At 37.4% G+C, this 22,446-nt stretch overlaps 1 protein-coding gene across 3 annotated transcripts in view; it reads left to right on the forward strand.

Moving 5' to 3' along the window:
* The window catches only part of unc13d (unc-13 homolog D (C. elegans)), a 49,900-nt gene that overhangs the window by 18,565 nt on the left and 8,889 nt on the right, over positions 1 to 22,446 (forward strand). For all 3 annotated transcript variants that reach the window (XM_061967208.1, XM_061967209.1, XM_061967210.1), the window contains 16 exons: positions 2,775 to 2,892; positions 2,984 to 3,105; positions 4,926 to 5,016; positions 5,088 to 5,144; positions 7,046 to 7,143; positions 7,223 to 7,274; positions 7,343 to 7,473; positions 10,479 to 10,596; positions 10,672 to 10,824; positions 15,535 to 15,630; positions 16,037 to 16,243; positions 17,767 to 17,841; positions 17,917 to 17,996; positions 18,504 to 18,618; positions 22,222 to 22,293; positions 22,366 to 22,446. The exon at positions 22,366 to 22,446 is cut by the window's right edge and continues 3 nt beyond it. In XM_061967208.1, coding sequence (XP_061823192.1) covers positions 2,775 to 2,892; positions 2,984 to 3,105; positions 4,926 to 5,016; positions 5,088 to 5,144; positions 7,046 to 7,143; positions 7,223 to 7,274; positions 7,343 to 7,473; positions 10,479 to 10,596; positions 10,672 to 10,824; positions 15,535 to 15,630; positions 16,037 to 16,243; positions 17,767 to 17,841; positions 17,917 to 17,996; positions 18,504 to 18,618; positions 22,222 to 22,293; positions 22,366 to 22,446 — 1,666 coding nt within the window. The remainder of the gene's footprint in view (positions 1 to 2,774; positions 2,893 to 2,983; positions 3,106 to 4,925; positions 5,017 to 5,087; positions 5,145 to 7,045; positions 7,144 to 7,222; positions 7,275 to 7,342; positions 7,474 to 10,478; positions 10,597 to 10,671; positions 10,825 to 15,534; positions 15,631 to 16,036; positions 16,244 to 17,766; positions 17,842 to 17,916; positions 17,997 to 18,503; positions 18,619 to 22,221; positions 22,294 to 22,365) is intronic.

The raw sequence follows: 22,446 nt of genomic DNA on the forward strand, positions 1-22,446 counted from the left end.
CAAAAATGTTCAAAGTGGAATATTTAATGGAAAGTAATTGGAGTCTAAAATAGGTTAATAATTAATGACAACATTGATTTTAATGCTTTTTAATACTCTAATACTTATTTTAAAGTCCCACTAAAATTCCCGGGGATGCAAAAGGGCCTCATGCATAAAAGTTTTTTGTATTTTTTAATCTTTCAATTCTTAAGTCTGCAGAGCAACTTCAGATCTATCCGTCGATTATCAGTTTTTAATCTTTTTTTCATGTTTTTTTTTGTTTGCTTGTTTTATGCCCTTTTTGTCAAAGAAAACGTTTTTTATACAGCAAACACAAAAAATATGCAATATTTCCACCCTAAAAAAATTTCAAAGTGGGATTTTTGATGTGAAGTCATTGGAGCTTTGAATATGTTAATAATTCATAACAACATTGATTTTGAGTCACTATTATTTTTTGAGCAATGACTGCTATAAAGCATGGCCGCTTTGTGTTATTAGAGTCAACATTGCAACTTGTTCTCATTACATTGCAAATGTTTGCTTTTTATTCCACTTTTTTATGTATTTTTTTAATAGTATTTTCACATTGTACCGCGGGCCATTGAAAAATTAGCTTCGGACCGCAAATGGCCCCCAGATTGCACTTTGGACACCCCTGAGGTAGTGTAATATCAGCTTCAACACCTCCTTTTTTTCTTTATTGCTTCGACTTTAAGCAAACTAGTATTTTTTTTACTTGGGTTAAGGCATTTTTTTCCTCAATATTTACACTTCTCTCACTAAATTCACTCACACTTACTTATGTTGGCTATGCTAATTAGCATTAGCTAGCACGTCATTGAGTGTGAACAGTTATTTAAGATCGTCTTCGTTTAAAAATTATTTGTGAGTGCCACTATGATTATTTGGGAACCCTTTTCAATAACTATTGTATTTATTCAATTATCATTTTGTTACAAAAATAGCGTAAACCAGATCCAATGTTTTGTTTTTCATACATGAAGTGCTGTAATTAGCATCTAGCTTTAGCTTTAGCATCGCGAGCACTACTGGCATACTATAACATAATGAGCATACATTATAATGTTTATGCCAGTTTTTTGTAACTCCTGTGCTTTACAAACAAAAACAAAAAGAGAAGAAAACACGCACACACACACACACACACACACACACACACACACACACACACACACACACACACACACACACACACACACACACACACATTGTATTAGTTACCTTCTTGAGACCTCCAAAAAATGCATTGTGACCATTGTCACCCTTTCTAGATATATAAAGATTTGTATTTACAACATTAATGCAAATATAAAAAAGGTAAGCTTTTAGTTAATTTTATTTATTTTTATTTTTTGTTTGTAATTAGTTTTTAATCTTCATTATTTACTTCAAGTTATTACAGAATGTCTCTATATAAATATTTATTTAATTTTTTAAGGCCAAAGGAGGCTCGTTTAATTTTTTTTTTACGCACACTTGTTATTATATATGTTGGCCAGAAGGAGAGCACTTCAAATTTTTACACACACTTGTTTTTCATATGTTGACTCGAGGGGAGCACTTTTAAAACCGACACCCATAAAGGGACAAGCGGTAGAAAATAGATGGGATGGATGGATGGTTTTTAATCTTCATTATTTACTTCAAGGTATTACAGTATGTCTCTATATAAATATTTATTTAATTTTTTAAATTAATTTTGGCCAAAGGGGGTGCATTTAAATTAGTTTACACACACTTGTTATTACATATGTTGGCCGGAGTGAGAGCACTTCAAATTTTTACACACACTTGTTATTTCATATGTTGACCAAAGGGGGGGCACTTTTAAAACCGACACCCGTAAGGGACAAGCGGTAGGAAATGGATGGATGGACACAGTCAATTTGAAAAATCCCTCCTTTTTGGGACCACTCTAATTTGTATTAAATTTCACCAGCAGGGGCGCAAATGAGACATTCTCTATTAGATGCAATGGTTTTCCGTATTGAGACCATGATTTCGGTCCTAACTTGTTCACCGGTCCTCATATGGAAGGTACTTTTCCTTGTTGATGTCTCAAGAAGGGTAGAAATACAAGAACGTACACACACACACACACACGCACACACACACGCACGCACGCACGCACGCACGCGTACACACACACACACACACGCACACACACACACAATAACTAAAATTAACGGCATCTAAAAAAATAGTATGAAACATATGATCAAATACATGTAAATATAAATAATACATTAAAACATTAATTAAAACATATCATTGAGAGAATAATAGAAGTAATAATAGGAATAAATAAAATAGAAAAAAACACAATAAAAATGAAAAAATAAATAAAAGCATAAGAGTTTAACATAACATTTTACATGATTTTTTAAATTATTTTCCATCTATTTTTGAACACCTATTTTTTTTTTATTCTTTTTTTTTCATCAGTGAGGAAGCTTGTTAGTTAGTATTACACATTCTTTATTATTTTCTACACCTATTAGAAAATGTTAACAGGTAAGAATTTAAACACGTAGTAAGTGAACAAACTAATTGCTGAGACATGGACAGGATTAAATCAGCTCTGCTCCTGCCGACCCCTTTTTCGATGCTACTGTTCACATGTGATGTTTCTAAAGCATTTTTAAAGCATGTTCAAAACAAAACATTACCATTACTTCATACTGTATCTACAGTGGGAGCCTACTCAAATAAGATAGCTTTTGGAAGTTATTCCTTCCTGTTACTTAGACTGCATTCTACTGTTGCAGGAAGTGGGTGGCTTACAGTAAACTGTACCAAAGCTTGGAGGTGGACTCCTCTTTGCTGTTACAGCAGCTGACTAGCGTGGAGTACCACTGGCATCAACAGGAGCTACCACACCAACAGGTGGGAAAGACAAAGAATTGTGTCATAACCAATCATCACCCATGTCATGTCCTGTAACAAATATTGACAAACTGATTGATTGGCATTACAGAAAAAAGAACTTGGGGACTCTCTTCATGGCTTCCTGCAGTATGGACTGTATTTAGTGTCAAAATACAGAGATATCTTCTCCCCGACGCCAAATACTACTCCAAAGTTGCACACACTGTTAAGGTACATTATTGTTGTCTACAACACATCCCGAAAGTAAGAAAGAACAATGCTTCACTCAATCTACATTTTGTTTAAAATTCTACCCACCGCACCCTAAAAATTATATGAATATGTAAAAAATGATACAAATGAATGTACATTGGTACCCCAACTTAAGAGGGTTTTGATATAAAAGCTGTTTCTCTGCTAATTGCTATGCTTTAAGTTACAAGCAAACTTTTGAGTTACAAGCATCCCCGCCATTAGTTGGTGCAGCAAATGTCCCAGTGAACCCCATAAGATTTAACCCAGGGGTTTCCAAACTTTTTGACTCGGGGGCCGCATTGGGTTAAAAAAAATATATATATACATATATAAATATATATATACATATATATATATATATATATATATATATATATATATATATATATATATATATATATATATATATATATACAGCACGGCCCCCGGCCAAATTTTATATATATATATATATATATATATATATATATATATATATATATATATATATATATATGTATACATATATATACAGCACGGCCCCCAGCCAAATTTTTTTAACCCAATGCGGCCCCTGAGTCAAAAAGTTTGGGGACCCCTGGGTTAAATCTTACAGGGTTCACTGGGACATTTGCTGCACCAACTAATGGCGGGGATGCTTGTAACTCAAAAGTTTGCTTGTAACTTAAAGCATAGTAATTAGCAGAGAAACAGCTTTTATATCAAAACCCTCTTAAGTTGGAGTAACAATGTACATTCATTTGTATCATTTTTTAAATATTCATATCATTTTAGGGTGCGGTGTCGGGTGTCCCGTTATCGATGGGAAAATGCATTTTTTCGACAATATGATTTGCCTGAGCGGCTAGGAGACACCGAGAGTAACAAGCGGTAGAAAATGGATTAGAAAGGAAACATTTAAAAAAATAAAAATAAAAAGTCCCCAAAAAAACTTGGGACTTCCCGCGTGTCGTAGTTTGGGGACACCTGATCTAACCAAAACATCTGATCTTACCCGCTAGCATTAGCTAGAGATCGACATAATTTTGTTTTTCAGACCAGGAAGAAAGAGAGTACTGAGAAGAAGTGGATGCTATTCATTGAATTAAAAAAATATCCATCCATCCATTTTCTACCGCTTGTCCCTTTTGGGGTCGCCGGGGGTGCTGGAGCCTATCTCAGCTGCATTCGGGCGGAAGGCGAGGTACACCCTGGACAAGTCGCCACCTCATCACAGGGCCAACAATCATCAAAAACATGAGCGTGTAGTTGATTCGGTGAAGCATTTTGTATCACTGCAAGTCTGCTCCAAACTGAAGCAAAGTGAGTTTGGCGCCAGCCAAGAATATTAAAATGATATCGACATGGTGGACATTTATCCATGAAAATATGGAGAAGCTACTGACGGTGTGTTTGACAGAGAAGCAGTTTTCAGTAGAAACTGTAGAAGTCCACTCTCCAAGTTAAAATCCCCTACATTACTATTAGTTACTTCATAGACTGCTGTAGTACATTCTCTTCTATTGTTTTAGACAACATTTCTTACCTAAAAGGCATGTTCTATGTTAAAATTGTACAGTTTGGGGGGGCAAGCACCAATTAAATTGATTTTAATTCATTTCAATGGGCGGTGTTAATTTGAAATACAATGAGCTACAGCACCGAACCAAGTCCTCATAAGTTCTATTTTGGAATAAGGCATAAATGTAGAAAAAGTTAAGCATTGAGAATACTTAACGGATGTAGTGTATGTAAAATCATTACGTGTTGATTAATTATGAATGATTGGGTTCTTGTTATTTCACTCTGTTATTCAGAATCTTGGTTCAAATCTGCAAGACACAAGCGTTCCAGAAAATGAACCCAGCTGAGTTTGAGCTCCAGGAGGAGGTCGCTGATGCCATACAGGTCAGTAATAATAAGAATGACGTCATTGATACAATGGAACACTAATATTATGGTTCGTCCATTTGGAACAGACAGGTACACAGGAGTGGTTCACCAACAAAAAAGGTTTGCATCAGCCAATGACCAAGGTAAGAACTTACCACAAAGTTAAATATTTTACCTTTAGAAATGCTTATTTGCATTTAATAGGTATACAACTATAATGTTATTATTGTGGTTGCAATGTCCAGTGATGTAGAACTGTATTGAGCTGTTTGTAGCTGTGCTCATGTATCAGTATGATACATGACAATATCAACCACAATCATAAACATATTGTTTATAGGCACACCTTTTAACAGAGCCATTGTGTTGGATCACTTCAGACCATTGTTAGCCAACCTTTATTGAGACAAGGCAATTACTTTACATGAAAACAAACATATTCTGTTGTACAAATAAATGGCCACAAGTGGAAACACAGGTTAATTATGTATCTTTTGCCATCTCATCAAAGATAATATACACGTTCTGTCTGTCATGTATCCCCAACATAACTAGATGGATAGAGAATATATATTTTTATAGGAAATAATCCCTTTTGGATCAATTAAGTGAATTGTATCACAGTGGGTGGGAATCGCTGATAAATAAAGTCTATCCCAGGGGTCAGCAACCCAAAATGTTGAAAGAGCCATATTGGACCAAAAATACAAAAAACAAATCGGTTTGGAGCCGCAAAAAACTAAACGCCTTATATAAGTGTTATAATGATGGCAACACATGACATAAGTGTCTATATTAGCTATATTAGCCTACTATCAAAATGACTATTTGTCGCAGGCTGACGCAAATCTTCATTGACAGAAATGTTGAAATGTAATATTTCACGGGACAGCGTGGCGAAGTTGGGAGAGTGGCCGTGCCAGCAATCTGAGGGTTACTGGTTCAATCCCCACCTTCTACCATCTTAGTCACGTCCGTTGTGTCCTTGAGCAAGACACTTCACCCTTGCTCCTGATGGGCCTGGTTAGCACCGTGCATGGCAGCTCCCGCCATCAGTGTGTGTGTGTGTGTGTGTGTGTGTGTGTGTGTGTGTGTGTGTGTGTGTGTGTGTGTGTGTGTGTGTGTGTGTGTGTGTGTGTGTGTGAATGTGGAAATAGTGTCAAAGCGCTTTAAGTTCCTTAAAAAAGGTAGAAAAGCGCTGTACAACCTATTTATTTTACACATTTTTACAAAATTGGAAAACATTAATAAAATGGAGGCTTCTCATAGGGTGAGATAACTCCTGGAAGTTACTGGCTTAGAATGGCCTAAGTTATAGATGTTTGTTTCCAAGTTAAACGAAACGGCAGGCTGTCTTCTTCTAATGGATTTATTACAATCTTTGCAAGCTGTGTAACGTTTGCTGTGGTCTATAACTGCACACAAACAACTGTCAGAAATGCAGCCAATATTACATACAGATAATGTGTCATGAGACATGCAAATATCAATCAAATTCACAGAGGACATAAGTAAAATAAATTTAGAGCTCAAATATACCTACAAACAAGGCATAATGATGCTAGCCTAAATAGCATGTTAGCAATGATTAAGATTAGCACTCCAACAAGTCAATAATGTCAACAAAGCTCACTATTGTGCATTCACGCACAGCATAAAAACTTTGGTGGACAAAATGAGACAAAGAAGGGGTGACATCAAACACGTCTTTCTGTGGCAGCATTGGAGAAAGTTGTACGTAAACAAACTATGGTAAGTTCCAGGACTGCCGTAATTAGTAGGACAAAACGGCACTCGCCAAATACTCTCATCAGTGAAGATGTTCCCAATATAAACAGTGGGATTTCTAACAATTAGGAAGGTTTGTGTCATGTTTGTCCTACTCCAGGAACCATATTAAAACAAAACATTTTTTTTCCCCCCATCTTTTTCTATTTTTGAAAAAGCTCCAGGGAGCCACTAGGGCGTCGCTAAAGAGCCACATGTGGGGTTGTCGACCCCTGGTCTATCCTATTGAATGTTTTTACACTTGTCTGACGTACAGGATCTATGCGAAATCTTGAGCGCTCTCTCCAGGTTGATTGAGGAAGTGCGGGAAGACATAAAACTCAACAAGGACGTCTGGAACCGAATATTTGTGAGGTAATAACATGGTGGAAAAAAAATGTATTATAATGTTGTTAACACTGAAATAATTGTGTTGTATTTTGTAATCTTACAGCGCAGTGCAAGTGGACGTTTTCACAGAAGTCTACAAGAAGTTCGATTCTCTGGTGAGTACGCCTATCATTAACTTCATTTTTATGTCACCTCATTTCTTTTATTGTCCTCCTCGCCATAGCTTGCTGCTGAAGTGAGAGAAACCTTATCACTGATGGAGGGTCGGACTGATCAGAGTCTAGCCAACAGCCTGTTTCCTGTTTATCTGAGCTTGCAAGCCATCCAGAAAGACAAGGCCTTCTTACAGAAAAGGTCAGACATCCTTCAAACACCTTGCAGCAACTTAATCATACAGTGCAGAGTTCCAGCCTAGTTTAGATACAATGGAATCCATAAGAGGGTCCCCAAAAAGATAATGTTGGAGTTGGATTGAGTTTCGTCTGCAAGAACAGCCCATCACACACCAAGTCTTCTCATACAAATGGCAGCTGTTATAGTTGCAAAGGGGACAGACAGGTCAACAAGGTTTCTGTAGTTGGCCCAGTACTTTTGGTCTAAATCTGGGGTGTCCAAACTTTTTAGCTTATGAGCAAAATTGTATGCCTCCAAAAAAGCACTTCAAGAATTAGGACGTAATTTATGTGTACATAATAGTAGGGTTGCGAGGTATAGACAATATACGATATAAATGATTTACATTTGGCCGACTATAGAGCTTTTAAAACTAATGTTATATTTGACAGCGACAAGCCAATAAAGGTGTCTTCGACGCAATGCAGCATTCTCGTTGGCGGCTAATGTCCCTCTACAGTGCAGAGCCACTTCTAAGTCAGCAATCCTTGCTTCCATGGAGGCAAATAAGTATGTTGCTTACAAATATTGTCAGTAGTGGATGAGGACTCGCTAAACATTGATTGGTTGATTGAAACTTTTATTAGTAGATTGCACAGTACAGTACATATTCTGTACAATTGACCACTAAATGGTAACACCCGAATAAGTTTTTTAACTTGTTTAAGTTGGGGTCCACGTTTATCAATTCATGGTACGCTACACACTGTGGGAGGATATTCTAACTGCTAAGCTAGAGCTTTTGATCGTAAACCAGGGGTTTTAAAGTCAAAGCCATGAATGATCTATGGCCCCCGGGATGATATTTGATTAGTATTAGAACCGGCCCGCAGGCCACAGCCACCCGCTGCTGTTTTACACGCATCGATACTCCATCAGTGTTGGCGCTAGGAATTTTCAAAATGGGGTCACAGAGACCCCATCAAGTCATAAAAATGGGGTCCCACAGTAAATGTTTGGGGTCCCACTTTTTTGTAAGCATTTTGAAAACAAATGATAAATGTATGCATTATCCTGTTATATCTCACATTCTATATTGTGTTTTGGAAAAAGGTTGTCATAAAGGTTACTTAATTCATTTGAAAAAATAATACAAAAGAAAACACATTATATGTAAATTTATTCAGTTATAAACATTCATTCATTTTTTTCTTTCCTTAACAGATCTAAACTTTACCGCTGCCGGGTATTTTTTTTATATTTTTATTGTAATATTTTCAGAATGTGTTTGTGCTATTTTTGGCCAAAGTAAGACAAAGAAAACAATCTGAAGTTGTCTTTATTTTTTAGTTTTAATGTTATGATTTTAATAGTCCGGCCCGCGTGTGCACAGATTTTCTCCATGCGGCCCCTGAGCTAAAATAAGTTTGATACCCCTGTCATAAACAGAGGTGGTCGGATCGATACACATATTGACAGTAACGATATCAGGATATGGTCGATACAACAGTGGTTCGATAGATATTTTTCATTATCAATTAATCTTTTGTCTTTTCTTTTTTTGTTTTTGTTGTTTACAATTTCGGGGGGAAAGTCTCTGCATAAAGCAGGGCTTTAAGGGCAAAAACCAAAAGAAGCGCCAATAGTTTTTGTCTGATTTTAATTGTGATCAAACTTTAATTATTTAATATTCTTGATCATTTTAAGTATTAGCATTGGTAATACCAATATTACCCTGTAACTACTGCACTTGGGATTGGCTCCATACCCAGATGTGTAGTGTCGCCCCAAACTAATATTCTTGCTAGTATCCTAACAATAGAATAATAAGTGATGAGTGTAGATAGAACCACGGTACAACAGAAAGTAACCATTTATTAACAGTAAACTATCACATAGATTAATATTAGTTTTAACAAAATAATACAACAGGGAATGAGGCAATATGTCACTGCATACGTCGGCAGCCAATATGGGAGCCTTTGTAACTAGTTTTTAAATAATTATATCATTATTTACATATCAAATAATATATTGTGATACATATATATTGTTATCACAATAAAGATTTTATCATCCTTCCCTACATTGTAGTTTTGTAATTGACTCACTCTTTTGTATTCAAAATAAAACACATTAAGGGGAGACAGCAAAAGCACATTATTTAGTGGTATTATGGAATAAAGAAGGTGAACCCAAATCAAAAAACAAAACAAGTTCTGGTTAAGAACATTTCTAAGAACTTATTATTTTCTTCAAGAAACAAACAACACACTAAAGGCAATAAGTCACTAAGGTAGGAAAAACAAAAATAAGCAAACATCTCAAGTGGGTGTGGAGTTTGTAAAACATCTAAATAGAGATGTCCGATAATATTGGCCTGCCGATATTATCGACCGATAAATGCGTTAAAATGTAATATCGGAAATTATCGGTATCGGGTTTTTTATTATCGGTATCGTTTTTTGGGGAGTTTTTTTTTTTTTTTTTTATGAAATCAACATAAAAAACACAAGATACACTTACAATTATACAATCATTCACACAAAAGGGTTGTTTCTTTCTGTTATTAATATTCTGGTTCCTACATTATATATCAATATATATCAATACAGTCTGCAAGGGATACAGTCCGTAAGCACACATGATTGTGCGTGCTGCTGGTCCACTAATAGTACTAACCTTTAACAGTTAATTTTACTAATTTTCATTAATTACTAGTTTCTATGTAACTGTTTTCATATTGTTTTACTTTCTTTTTTATTCAAGAAAATGTTTTTAATTTATTTATCTTATTTTATTCATTTTTGGAAAAAGTACCTTATCTTCACCATACCTGGTTGTCCAAATTAGGCATAATAATGTGTTAATTCCACGACTGCATATATCGGTTGATATCGGTATCGGTTGATATCGGTATCGGTAATTAAAGAGTTGGAAAATATCGGAATATCGGATATCGGCAAAAAGCCATTATCGGACATCCCTACATCTAAACATATGCTTCTGTCTCTCTTTTATTTCAGAGGTCTACTTAAGCTAACAAACTTTCATGAGAACTTCAGAGAGGCTCAGCCTTACTGGCTCAACAAGGTGTTTCTCACCACCAAGGACAGAGTGGAGAGGGCTGTCAAGGTTGACCAGGTACTCCCCTTTTATGTTTTTCAAGGTGCGTGTATTTCTGCGGTGCCGCGTCATCTTTATAAACATGATTTGCAGCTGCAGCCCCTGCAGTGTGGGGGAGTGCCCATTAAACACAGCTCCTCAGCAGTGGACCTAGTGGCTTGTATCCAGCCGGTGTGTGACTTGTGGAAACAGATGTCCTGGCCTGACCCTGAGGAGGCTTTCATGCTCATGGTCAAAATCACTGAGGTACAGTATCTATGATGCATTGTATATATCTACAAAACAATCATTACAACCAATGCACAGTAAGCCATTACTAATTGTAAACTAATTATCATTAGTTGTGTTTATGATGTCATTGGATAAATCAAATCAAATCAAATCAACTTTATTTATAGAGCACATTTAAAATTTACCACAGGGGTAGCCAAAGTGCTGTACAATGAACAGGTTAAAAGATAAAACGAGTACCGAGCAAACACAACACAATACAAACAGAACACGATAAAAAATAAATAATTAAAATAGAATTAATAAAAACATAAAAACATAAAAACAGGATCACAGCAGGTGTATTATGGGGCGCCATTGCAGGATGGATATCACTCAGTGTTAAAAGCCATGGAATAAAAGTATGTTTTTAAGAGAGATTTAAAAACAGGAAGAGAGGAGGCTTGTCTAACACTCAGGGGTAGGTCGTTCCAGAGCTTGGGAGCAGCAACGGCAAAAGCTCTGTCACCTCTAAGCTTCAGCCTTGTGTCAGGGACCGTCAACAGCAGCTGATCGGCTGATCTTAAGGATCGGGTGGGGCAGTAAGGCTGAAGGAGGTCGGAGAGATAGGTTGGCGCGAGGTTGTTTAGACATTTAAAAACAAATAAAAGGAGTTTAAAATGTATTCGGTAACGCACAGGGAGCCAGTGAAGGGACGCTAAAATAGGGGTGATGTGCTCACGTCTGCGGGTCTGTGTTAGCAGACGAGCAGCAGAGTTCTGCACGAGCTGCAGGCGGGCGAGGGAGGCCTGGCTAATGCCAACATACAGGGCATTGCAGTAGTCAAGACGAGTCGAGATAAAAGCGTGGATTAATTTCTCAAGATCATGTCTTGATAGAAGCGGTTTCACTTTCGCTATTTGGCGTAATTGATAAAAGCTTTTTTGAACGACGCTGCTGATTTGTTTTTCGAATTTAAAATCTGAGTCAAACTTTACCCCCAGGTTTGTGACAGAGTCGCTGAGATACGGGGTCAAAGTGCCGAGGTCAACGTTGGGGGAGGGAGAGCGACTTGGACCGAACAACATAACTTCTGTTTTATCTTCATTTAGGCTCAGGAAGTTAGCTGAAAGCCAGACTTTGATGTCGTGCAGGCAGTCAATAAGACGTTGAACCGTGTTATTTTGTGCCAAGGGAAAATAAATCTGGCAATCATCGGCATAAAAATGAAATGCAATACTGTACTTCCTAAAAATAGAACCAAGGGGGAGAAGGTAAAGTGCAAATAAAATTGGGGCAAGGATTGAGCCCTGGGGGACCCCATGTGGTAAAGGAGCTGTGGACGACATAAAACTGTCTACTTTTACACAAAAACTCCTGTCGGTTAGGTACGACCGGAACCAGTTGAGGGCGGCGCCCTTAATGCCCACACAGTTCTCAAGACGAGTGATTAAGGTGGCGTGGTCGACGGTGTCGAACGCAGCAGACAGATCTAAAAGCACCAGGACAACATATTTACCAGAATCAGTGGACAGGAGGACATCGTTAAAAACTTTTAGAAGCGCTGACTCTGTGCTGTGGAGGGCTTTAAAACCGGACTGGAACAGCTCAGTGATACCATTATCCTCTAAGAAGGGCAACAACTGACTGTAGACAACCTTCTCTAATATTTTGGAAATGTATGGAAGATTAGAGATAGGTCTGAAGTTAGAGAGGAGAGAGGGGTCGAGGCTGGGTTTTTTAAGTAGAGGTCGTACCACTGCATGTTTAAACTCTACTGGAACTATTCCAGAAGAGAGGCTACTATTGATAATGTTAAGGACACTTGATCCAATAGTAGCAAGTACCTCCTTAAACAGGCGAGGTGGGAGGGCATCTGCAGGAGAACCAGAGGGCTTCATATGACTAACTGTGTCACTTAAAAAAGAAAAGGACACCGGCTCAAACTGATGGAAAACAGAAGAGAAATGCAGGGGAACAGAAGGGTCATATGAAGGCTGAGATAGACTGGCTCTAGTTGACACAATTTTGTCAGTGAAAAAATGGAGACAATTTTCACAGAATTCAAAAGAAGCATCAAAACCAGCAGATTTGGGAGCATCAATGACAGTGTTAATAGTTTTAAACAGAACTCTGGGGTTGTTACAGTTAGAAGATATAATCTGAGATAGATATATATTCATTTCTGCTTTTACAGTCATCTGAAAGGAAAACAGGCTTTCTTTAAAAATGGCAAAGGACACATGCAGCCTGTCTTTTTTCCATTTTCTCTCTGCTCTTCTACATACGCGCCTGGCAGCCCGAGTGACGTCATTCAACCAGGGCTGAGGCGTGGTTTTAGCGCGGCGGCATTTGAAAGGCGCGATCGTGTCCAGTGTTTGTAAACAGATAGAGTTGAACCCAGAAACCAACTCTTCAGTATTCAGACACACAGATGCTGCAGAATTATCATCACAAAGAGTCGAAAAAATAGAGGAGAACCGAGCAGGAGACGAAGAATTAAACATGCGAGAGCGTTGGGGCGGTGCGCACAATTTAACTGGACACTGCGTGGCAATATCAAACAGGATCGGCATGTGATCAGAGAACACAGCGTCGCAAATGTCCAAATTAAAAACACACAAACCATACGAGAGCACTAAATCGAGTGTATGCCCGCGTTCATGTGTAGAACCACACACAGACTGTACAAAGTTAAATGAGTCGATTATATTCAGGAAGCTCCTGGAAAGCGGCTCGTCTGGACAGCAGGTGTGAATATTAAAATCACCCACAATAAGGACACGATCATATTTGGGCAGGATTTCAGCCAGAAATTCAGAAAAGTCAGTTATAAAGTCTTTGTGGTACTTGGGTGGTCGATAGATGACGGCACACAGGACGACATCAGAAAGACCCAGTTCAAACATGCACAGTTCGAAGCTTGAAAAGGAGGATTGTAGGCGGATCTGACGGCATTTAAAGTCATTTTTAAAAACGACTGCTAATCCTCCTCCTTTTCGACCGGACGGCCGTGGGGAATTAAAGTAGGAACACTCCGGAGGCAGAAGTTCATTAAGAGGGGCGGACTCACCGGCTCTCAGCCATGTCTCCGTCACACAGAGGAAGTCCAGTCCGCGGGAAGTGAAGAAATCCTTCAGGATAAAAGTTTTGTTTGTCAAAGATCTTGCGTTCACAAGACCGAACCTGGCGGGGGCCAGCACGTCCAAGGCCGCAATTAATCCGGGTGGGGCCCGACACACAGCCCGCAGGTGGCGGTGATCAACCCCGCGCCTCCGGGGGCGGGGACAGCAGGAGCGACGACGGCAAGCTTCTTCCTCCAAACCAACGATAGGAACCAGCCAGGAGCCGATCGGATCGAGCGAGCGTGGGTGCAGGAGGAGACCGGATACCGCACCATTCCTCCTTCGGGGAGCCACGGGAAGCCGGGCCAGGAGTGCCCTAACTTTCACCAGCTGGCCGCCACGTTTACCGCGGCGCCGGAGACGCTTCAGCCGGGGGAGAGGAGCCAGGGGGCGGGAAAGGAAGGCAGGAATCCGGCCAGGTGAAAAAGCTGACTGGGACGTCGAAAAACCAACGTCGAAGTTGATCATATCAGTGGGAGAGGGGCAAAGATCCAACAGTGTTTGGCGGTCATACACAAGCAGTGAGCTGACAGAAACGAAAATAGACGCAAAAAACACAAAAACGAACAGAGCTGACAGCGAGAGACGGCAGGCCAAAGCACATACTGGCGCCATCTTGCATCGGGGCCTAAACAGTAACATAACACTAAACAATAATATTGTTATCAAATCTAAAAATTAACTACCTACCGAAATAAAGACAGTGAGGCTTGGTTGCTTTGTTGGGTCTGCTCCTGTCTCTGGCCATGCTCCCCCCACCCCAGCAGACGACGCAGAGGCCACCACAGTGTATATGTTTTTTTTTGTGTTTTTTTTGTTTTACTTCTGTGTGTAGAAGTGGCTGGCTGCATCAGGTCTGCTCTTTTAATGTCCTTTGTGTTTTTTGATGTTTCCCTCTTACACACATGCTTAAGTGTGCTATGGCTATGAGGTTTTTTACCCTTGGCCTCAGTCTGGACCCCCTCTCTAGGGGCCCAGGCTTAGACTGAATTTTTTTTCTCACCCCCTTTCTGTAAGTGGTTCCCGGAAGTTGTCAGACCCGTCAGCGATCCTGTTCTGTCTCCCTGTAATGTTTGTCTGGTCTTGAATGGGATTGTGCTGAAAATATTAATTTCCCCTTGGGGATTATTAAAGTATTTCTGATTCTGATTCTGAGGTGGTGACTTGTCCAGGGTGTACCCCGCCTTCCGCCCAAATGCAGATGAGATAGGCTCCAGCACCCCCCCGCGACCCTGAAAGGGACATGTGGTAGAAAATGGATGGATGGATGGATTCTGATAACTTCAAACATCAAAAGAAAGCATTTTTGCCGTTGATCGTTCATCATTTCCAAGAATAATGTGGAACCTAAACGGGATGTAGCCTCAATCTCCTTAGTTCATGTTATGAAACAGTTTTTTTCGTTAGAAAATGTAATGACTGTAATCTGTTCCAGGGTCAAACCATCACCATTCTGAAAAAGTGTCTCGCTATACAGCCAATGTTTTAATGAAGTAACAGCTGAACTTTCTTAAGTCATTATGGTTACTCTATTGCTCTGTGGTCTGTCAATACTGGATAAATGACTGCAATTGGGAATTACAATTTCTATTTAGATGGTATTTTCCCCCTGTGTTTGCAGGATGTATGTAAGATTGTGGTGACCTACTGTCATAGTCTGAAGGACCGAGTCAGGATGCTCTCAGAGAACTCCGACCATGGAAGCGCAATCAATATGGTAGAGAAAGTCTTACTTTTGGGTTTTTTAGAGTTATGTACTGTATGCAGTAGATTGCTGCTATTTTGTTTTTTGCCATTGGCCACACAAATTGGCCAAAAAAACCTGTGGACGCACCCATTAAAATCCCTAAAAATAAATGCATCTTGAATTTTTGTTTTACATATTAAGAAACAATTGCAGGCATACAGTATACAGTATTGTACTTGACAAAACATCCCATCTTGTCTAAGCGTCTTCCTGCTGGAAAATGTTGAGGAACTTGACGTGTGACTCTTTTCCCCTGAGTATCATGCCATCAGACCACTTTTTTTTTCAGTCAGCATAAAAAAATGTTTACAATTTAAATCAGAGAAAAGAAATGATTGCAACGAGTGTTTACATCTCAAATGTTCTTCTTCTACAGCTGTGTGTAGTGGTGAACGACCTCGAATACTTGCGATCTGTCCTGGCACGGCTTCCCGTGCAGCTGAACTGGGCGGGGCTTCGAGGGCGCACCAATCAGGTCATCGGGGAAAGTCAGTTCCAAAACACACTGCCATCACAGGTGCAGCAAACTCAGGGCATCCTCGACCGGGAGACCCGCTCAGCTTTGGACACTCTGGGTAAAAAGGTGTATCATCATGCACTTCTATGTAATGGGATTCAATATGAGATTCTCTGGGTTTAATACTAATAATTAGGACTGGTTTCGACTAAAGAATTTCTTAGTCAAATCGGATTTGTTAGATTTTGTCCATTATCAAAGATCAGTCAAATCTCTGATGTTTTTTTAATAGAAATAATCAGATGATTATATGTAGTAGTGTGTACTAATGGGTCACAAACACTTTTATAGTGAATAGCTCAAAGTTAATTAAAGGTTCTCATGAACTGAATACATGCTTTCATTGAAGTGAAGAAAACAACAGTCTTATTTGCTGCGACTTTTCCAAAACCACAAAAAGCTAAACCGTGGTTAAAATGGTTGCAGAGAAGACATCAAACTTGACTAAATTGAGGCATTAAAAGCCGTAACAAAATTTCAAATTTATAATATCAAACTGCGAGGTTAATCAAATTGTGGAATATTTGTATTTTTAAAGACAGCTGTACTAATGATGCTCAGTTTTAAGTGCTTCTCATTTATTACGCCTCCCCCTAGGAAGAAGAAAACACATTGTGCTTGCCCCCAAACTCTTATAATAGTAGTATAATTTTTCTGTAAAATTGTTACAAGTCTGCATAACATTGGATCCTTATTAATATAAAAAAATAAATATGTTTATCAAAAAATAAAGAAAAAATGTATCAATTTACAACAAAGAAAAACTTTACTATTATTGTTTTTAATCTGTAAAAGAAAATATTGACTATTAATACATATAGTACATCAATTGGCCTGATTTAAATAAATATCCTTATTTAAACTACGGAAATCTGCGATGAGGTGGCGACTTGTCCAGGGTCAACACCGCCTTCCACCCATGTGCAGCTGAGATAGGCTCCAGCAACCCCTGCGACCCCAAACGGGACAAGCGGTAGAAAATGGATGGATGGATAAACTACGGAAATGTTTTGACCGACTTGAACTATTTAATACTGAAAAATAAAACTAAATAAACTTAATAAATAATAATACATTCAAATTGATCAGTCACAGTTACTCAGGAGCACAATTATATATATATATATATATATATATATATATATATATATATATATATATATATATATATATATATATATATATATATATATATATATATATATATATATAAAGGCTTTAACCTACAAAGTAAATATGAATGCAACAATTTGTGACGATGTACTTTTTTTTCATCAAAATGAGGAAGTCAGGACTAATGGCTACAATGAGCATGTTTTGTAGTTCACAGCGGGACGTGAAGCATGACACTGATAAAGCATGTTCCCCTAATTTGAGAAGGACTGACCTAGGTCGAGGTTCACTCATAGCAAAGTCAGTTAGCATCAAGCCACACTAGGTATGATTATTACGTATGAATATATTAGCTATTAATTCCATTAGCTAAAGGACATTTGTTAATATGATAGAGTGCAGCTCTACAACCAATAATAGCCTTTTAGTTATAGGAAAGTTATTCTTTTATCACATTCATCCCAATGTCTTTTCAGTTGAATACAGACATTGAAAGTCATGTCAGAGGCATGACAACCAGGTGGAAGACTGTGTCCAAATCCACAGAAGATGTAAGTGTGAATAACTAATATTTCACAACTGCATCCTGTGTGTTGTCATTGTTTTATTTTCATCCACCAATTCAGGCCGCAGCCCCTCTCATGCGCTATCTGGAACAAGAGCTGCATTACATGAATGACAATTTGGTTGAAGAAAACTTCAACAGGTGAAGAGCCCGACGCGAATATTGTTCATAGAGTTAATGTCTAAACCAGGGGTGTCAAACTCATTTTCATTGAGGGCCACATCGCAGTAATGGCTGCTTTCAGAGGGCCGTTTTTAAAAAATGAATTTACATTATGCATGCGGGTAATAACCTGTGAATAATCATGATTAATCAAAATGCATATGCATTTGATGATTAGATTTTATTATGTATAACTTGCTTTGAAATCATAAATATAGGTGACAAGCAGATATTTAACTATTTGTTTTTATCTCACAAAATAGTTTTGCAATGCAGTATATAATAATATAATTGGCATGATCAGATACTAAAGTTTAAAATATGCTTTTTTTTTCAGTCGAAATTGAAAGAATAAATGCATTTAGCACAAAAAAATAAATAAATGAGTAATTTATTGAAACCCATTTTTTCCAGGCTTTCGTGGGCCACATAAAATGATGTAGCAGTTTGACACCTGTGGTCTAAACCATTGTTTCTCACATGCAGTCTCCTCACTACACTGTGGAACAACTCAGTCAAGTTCCTCCACCAGATGGCAACAGAACATTTGCATCAAGAAAGGCTGATGGAGTTCTGTCAGAGGCTGCTGGACACACTTCAGGTTGGTGATTTTTAAGACACAACCAAGAAATTAGCTGTAGTTATTGCTTTTAAAAGCCATGTCTTTCTGTTTAGCTACATAGAAATTAATGCTGTAAAAAAATTTTTTTTTTAAATAACTAGATCTGTAAAACGATTAAAACTATTGCGAATAATTGCAGTTTGTTCATAGTTAACTCAAAATTCATCAGGATTAATCGCAAATAGATATGACTTTTCATCATTGATAAGTGTGCCCGAGACGGATCATTTTCAGGTTTTTATTACCATGACTCGACAATTTCTTTGCTTTAATAAAAAAATAAAATGTTTTATACATGATGCTTTTTCAAATAGCTCAACACAAAAAGGAAATAAACAGGCTTTTAATGAAAATTAAAAAAAGGGCCTTGGTGTCTTGCCAGAGTTGGTATTTTGTAGGAATACATCATTTGTATTTCTACTGTAGGAGCACTCGCATTCAGAGGAGAGGAGCTACTCCATGTTTGGATACAAATTCCACACATTAATAATACGCAATGTGGATTGTTACGATCATGGTTTGATTGTCAAAGATGTTTGGTACAGTATTAATTTTGTTGACTAAAAATGTTTGTGTTAGTTATCGTCAATAACCTATTTTCCCCTGACTAAAGTAAGACAATAACGAATCACAACAAATGTACATTGATGAAAACAATGACAAAATTAACTGACAATTTGTTTATTAATAAAAATGACACTAAAGTAATCGACAGAGACGAAATCCAATCATATTTAATGTTGTCAACCATTACTTTTGTAGTACCCATAGGCAAGCAGGCCTGCCAATCTAGAATGTTTCTTCATGTGACCATTTTAGTCATGTTTTAAACATTTGAAAACAATGCTTAATTTCAGCGGAAACAATCCCACACAATAAGGTTACTGAGAAAAGTACTTATTAAAATATTCATGGTGTGCAGGTCTTGTGAATTTGGTTTTTGAAATGCTCTGCAATAATAAATAATAAAAGTGCTTTCAAAACAACTTCAAAGATGCGTTGGCCGCTAAACTTTATATTTTAGTCGACAAAATTAAATGTAACTCAACTAAAATGTTGAGGAATTTCGTCGACTAACACTAAATTAATTTACATGACTAAAATATGACTAAAAGTAATATACTGTATATATTCGTCAAAAGTCTATGACTTAAAGTAAATTAAAAAAACGTCTGTCAAAATTAACACTGGTTTGGTAATGTCATCTGTAATATTTCTACCTGAATAAATGCTTCTGATATTCTATACATTACAAGTAGTACAAGGTAATAGTATTCATATCTCTGCATGACAATGTTTTAACCTTCTCTATTATTAAAATGTAATATTCCGCTTGCTAACATTCTGTAATTGCAGACTATCAATCAGAACAAGTTATAAAATAATATACACTTTATTTCAATCTGCCAGAAAACATTTATTTAGGTAGAAATATCCCAGATTACATTACAAAACATCTTTGACAAAGCATGATCGTAATGTAAGACAATTTTTCATTTTGTTATAGTAGTTAGACCGGATGTGACGTGTAGCCCTATTATTGTGAAGCCGCAAGTGTGTGATGTATAGTTTTGATGACGTGAAAGTGACTCTAGACTTCTTGCTTACTGTCTTTCTTTTCTGTTAGGCTTTTATTCTATCTCACTAAAGCAGTTGGAGTAACAATCTCCCTTTTATGTTATTAATGCACTCAACTAAAATGTAAACAAACACTCCTTTCTGCAAGCGGCAAAGTGCGCCAATGATGTCGTCTCATGACAATCAAAGATAAAACAGTCTTGTCTTGTCTTGTCTGTAGAATGACTTGCCATGGCTTTGGACCTGGGATTTCCATACTGTACTCTTTTCCTTCTTAATTTCTGCTCGCTATTTTCGAGCTTGTGGCTCAATAGTAACTGAACACCATTACATTTCCCATGCTACAGAATGGACCGAGGGTCAAAAAGGAGTCAGGACGCACGTGCGTTACTCTTGCGGCACTAGTATTAACATAACAAAGTTAATCTGTGGAATCTGAAAACGTTTCCACAGATTATAAGTATGTCGGACTACTCTGCAAGTTTTGACACTGATCTGATACCAAGTATAAACAGTAGGGGTGCTCAAATAAATCGTTTAGAATCAAAAAATCAAATCATTTTTATTCTGATTCTAAATCAATCCATAATTTACAATTTTTTTAGAGTCAATTTAAAAATATCTTTGTGCTTACCTACTGAGCATATTTGTCATACGTCAGCAGCCAACAGAAGCTTTTATAACCTGTAACCTGTATTAAAAAGTTTTATTATCATTTCTATACCGAATCATTTGCAAAAATGTGTGTGCATAGAGAATCGATTGTCTGAATTGAAACTGAATTGAATTTGTTGTTGAGGGACTCTCACATCCCTAAAAAAACAGATCATCGTTGAATAATTTTGTGCTTTTTGTTTTTAATTTGTTGATTATTATCACAATCAAAATGAAACATAAGACAAAGGAAAAACAAAAAACTATTTTTTTTTTAAATCAACAAACTTATTTGTGAACAATATATAAATACAACAATATATGAATTATATCATCAAAATAATTGTAAATACTGATTTATGAACAATATAAAAAAGATACAACTATTTAAATATTATCTAAAAAGACTACTTTTGGCTCATATTTAAATATTTTGGCTTTTTGCCCCCAAAGCCTTCCTGACTTTGTGAACACAAAACAAAATAGCATAATCAACAATGTCAAAACACACATATTTGTGAAAATCAACAATGCAGAGAACTGAAAAATATCAATACAAACCTTCTAGAACAGGGGTGTCAAACTTAAGGCCCGCGGGCTGGATCAGGCCCGCAAACAGGGTTTATTCGGCCCACGGGATGAGTTTGCTAAGTATAAAAATGAGCCAAAATTTTTGAATAGAAGAAACTGCTGTTCTAAATGTGTCCACTGGATGTTGCAATAGCAATTATTTGTATCTTTGTAGATGATGCTACATATGTAATAAAAATAAACCACATGATGTTAGTACATCAGTCGAGGAAAATGAGCAAACTACATAAATAACATCTTGTAATTTGATTTTGATATTATTTTTTTATCATGATAGATTGAAAATGAACACCAATGAGTTGACTGATGAACATTATCACATCATTTATTCAGAAAGTATAAATTACGACAAATAAAGGTAGAATGCTATTAACCGCCATGTGAAAAAACAAAAACCAACAACATTATGATTTGTACATTTTCAGAATCTGCTTGTTCTATTTTTAAACAAAGAAAACCATCTGAAGTTGTCTTTATTTTTAAGTTATCGGGCCGTGATTTTACCAGTCCGGCCCACTTGGGAGTACATTTTTCTCCACGTCGCCCCCATCTAAAATGAGTTTACCATGAATTGATTACGTGGACCCCGACTTAAACAAGTTGAAAAACATATTCGGGTGTTACCATTTAGTGGTTAATTGTACGGAATATGTACTGAACTGTGCAATCTACTAATAAAAGTTTCAATCAATCAATCAATCAAAGTTTGACACCCCTGTTCTACAACATATTCCAAACTTGTTTGATGCTGGATTTCAGTGCCTCGAACAGTGCTTCCATGGCGAGGGTAACGGACTTCCATTCGAGATGCTCCATTGTGACGAGTACAAGGTGAGGCTTCCTCACATCGACAAGGTGATTAGACTGCCAAAACGACAATTTCGACGTTTCTTTGTGCTCCAGACTCTTAAAGCCTACCTGACTCATCACTCTCTGAACAGCCGCCAGCTCGCAGAAAAATTTCTCGAAAGCAAAATATGGGAG

Source organism: Nerophis lumbriciformis, linkage group LG11 (assembly GCF_033978685.3).
Source record: "Nerophis lumbriciformis linkage group LG11, RoL_Nlum_v2.1, whole genome shotgun sequence".
Classification (NCBI taxonomy): domain Eukaryota; kingdom Metazoa; phylum Chordata; class Actinopteri; order Syngnathiformes; family Syngnathidae; genus Nerophis; species Nerophis lumbriciformis.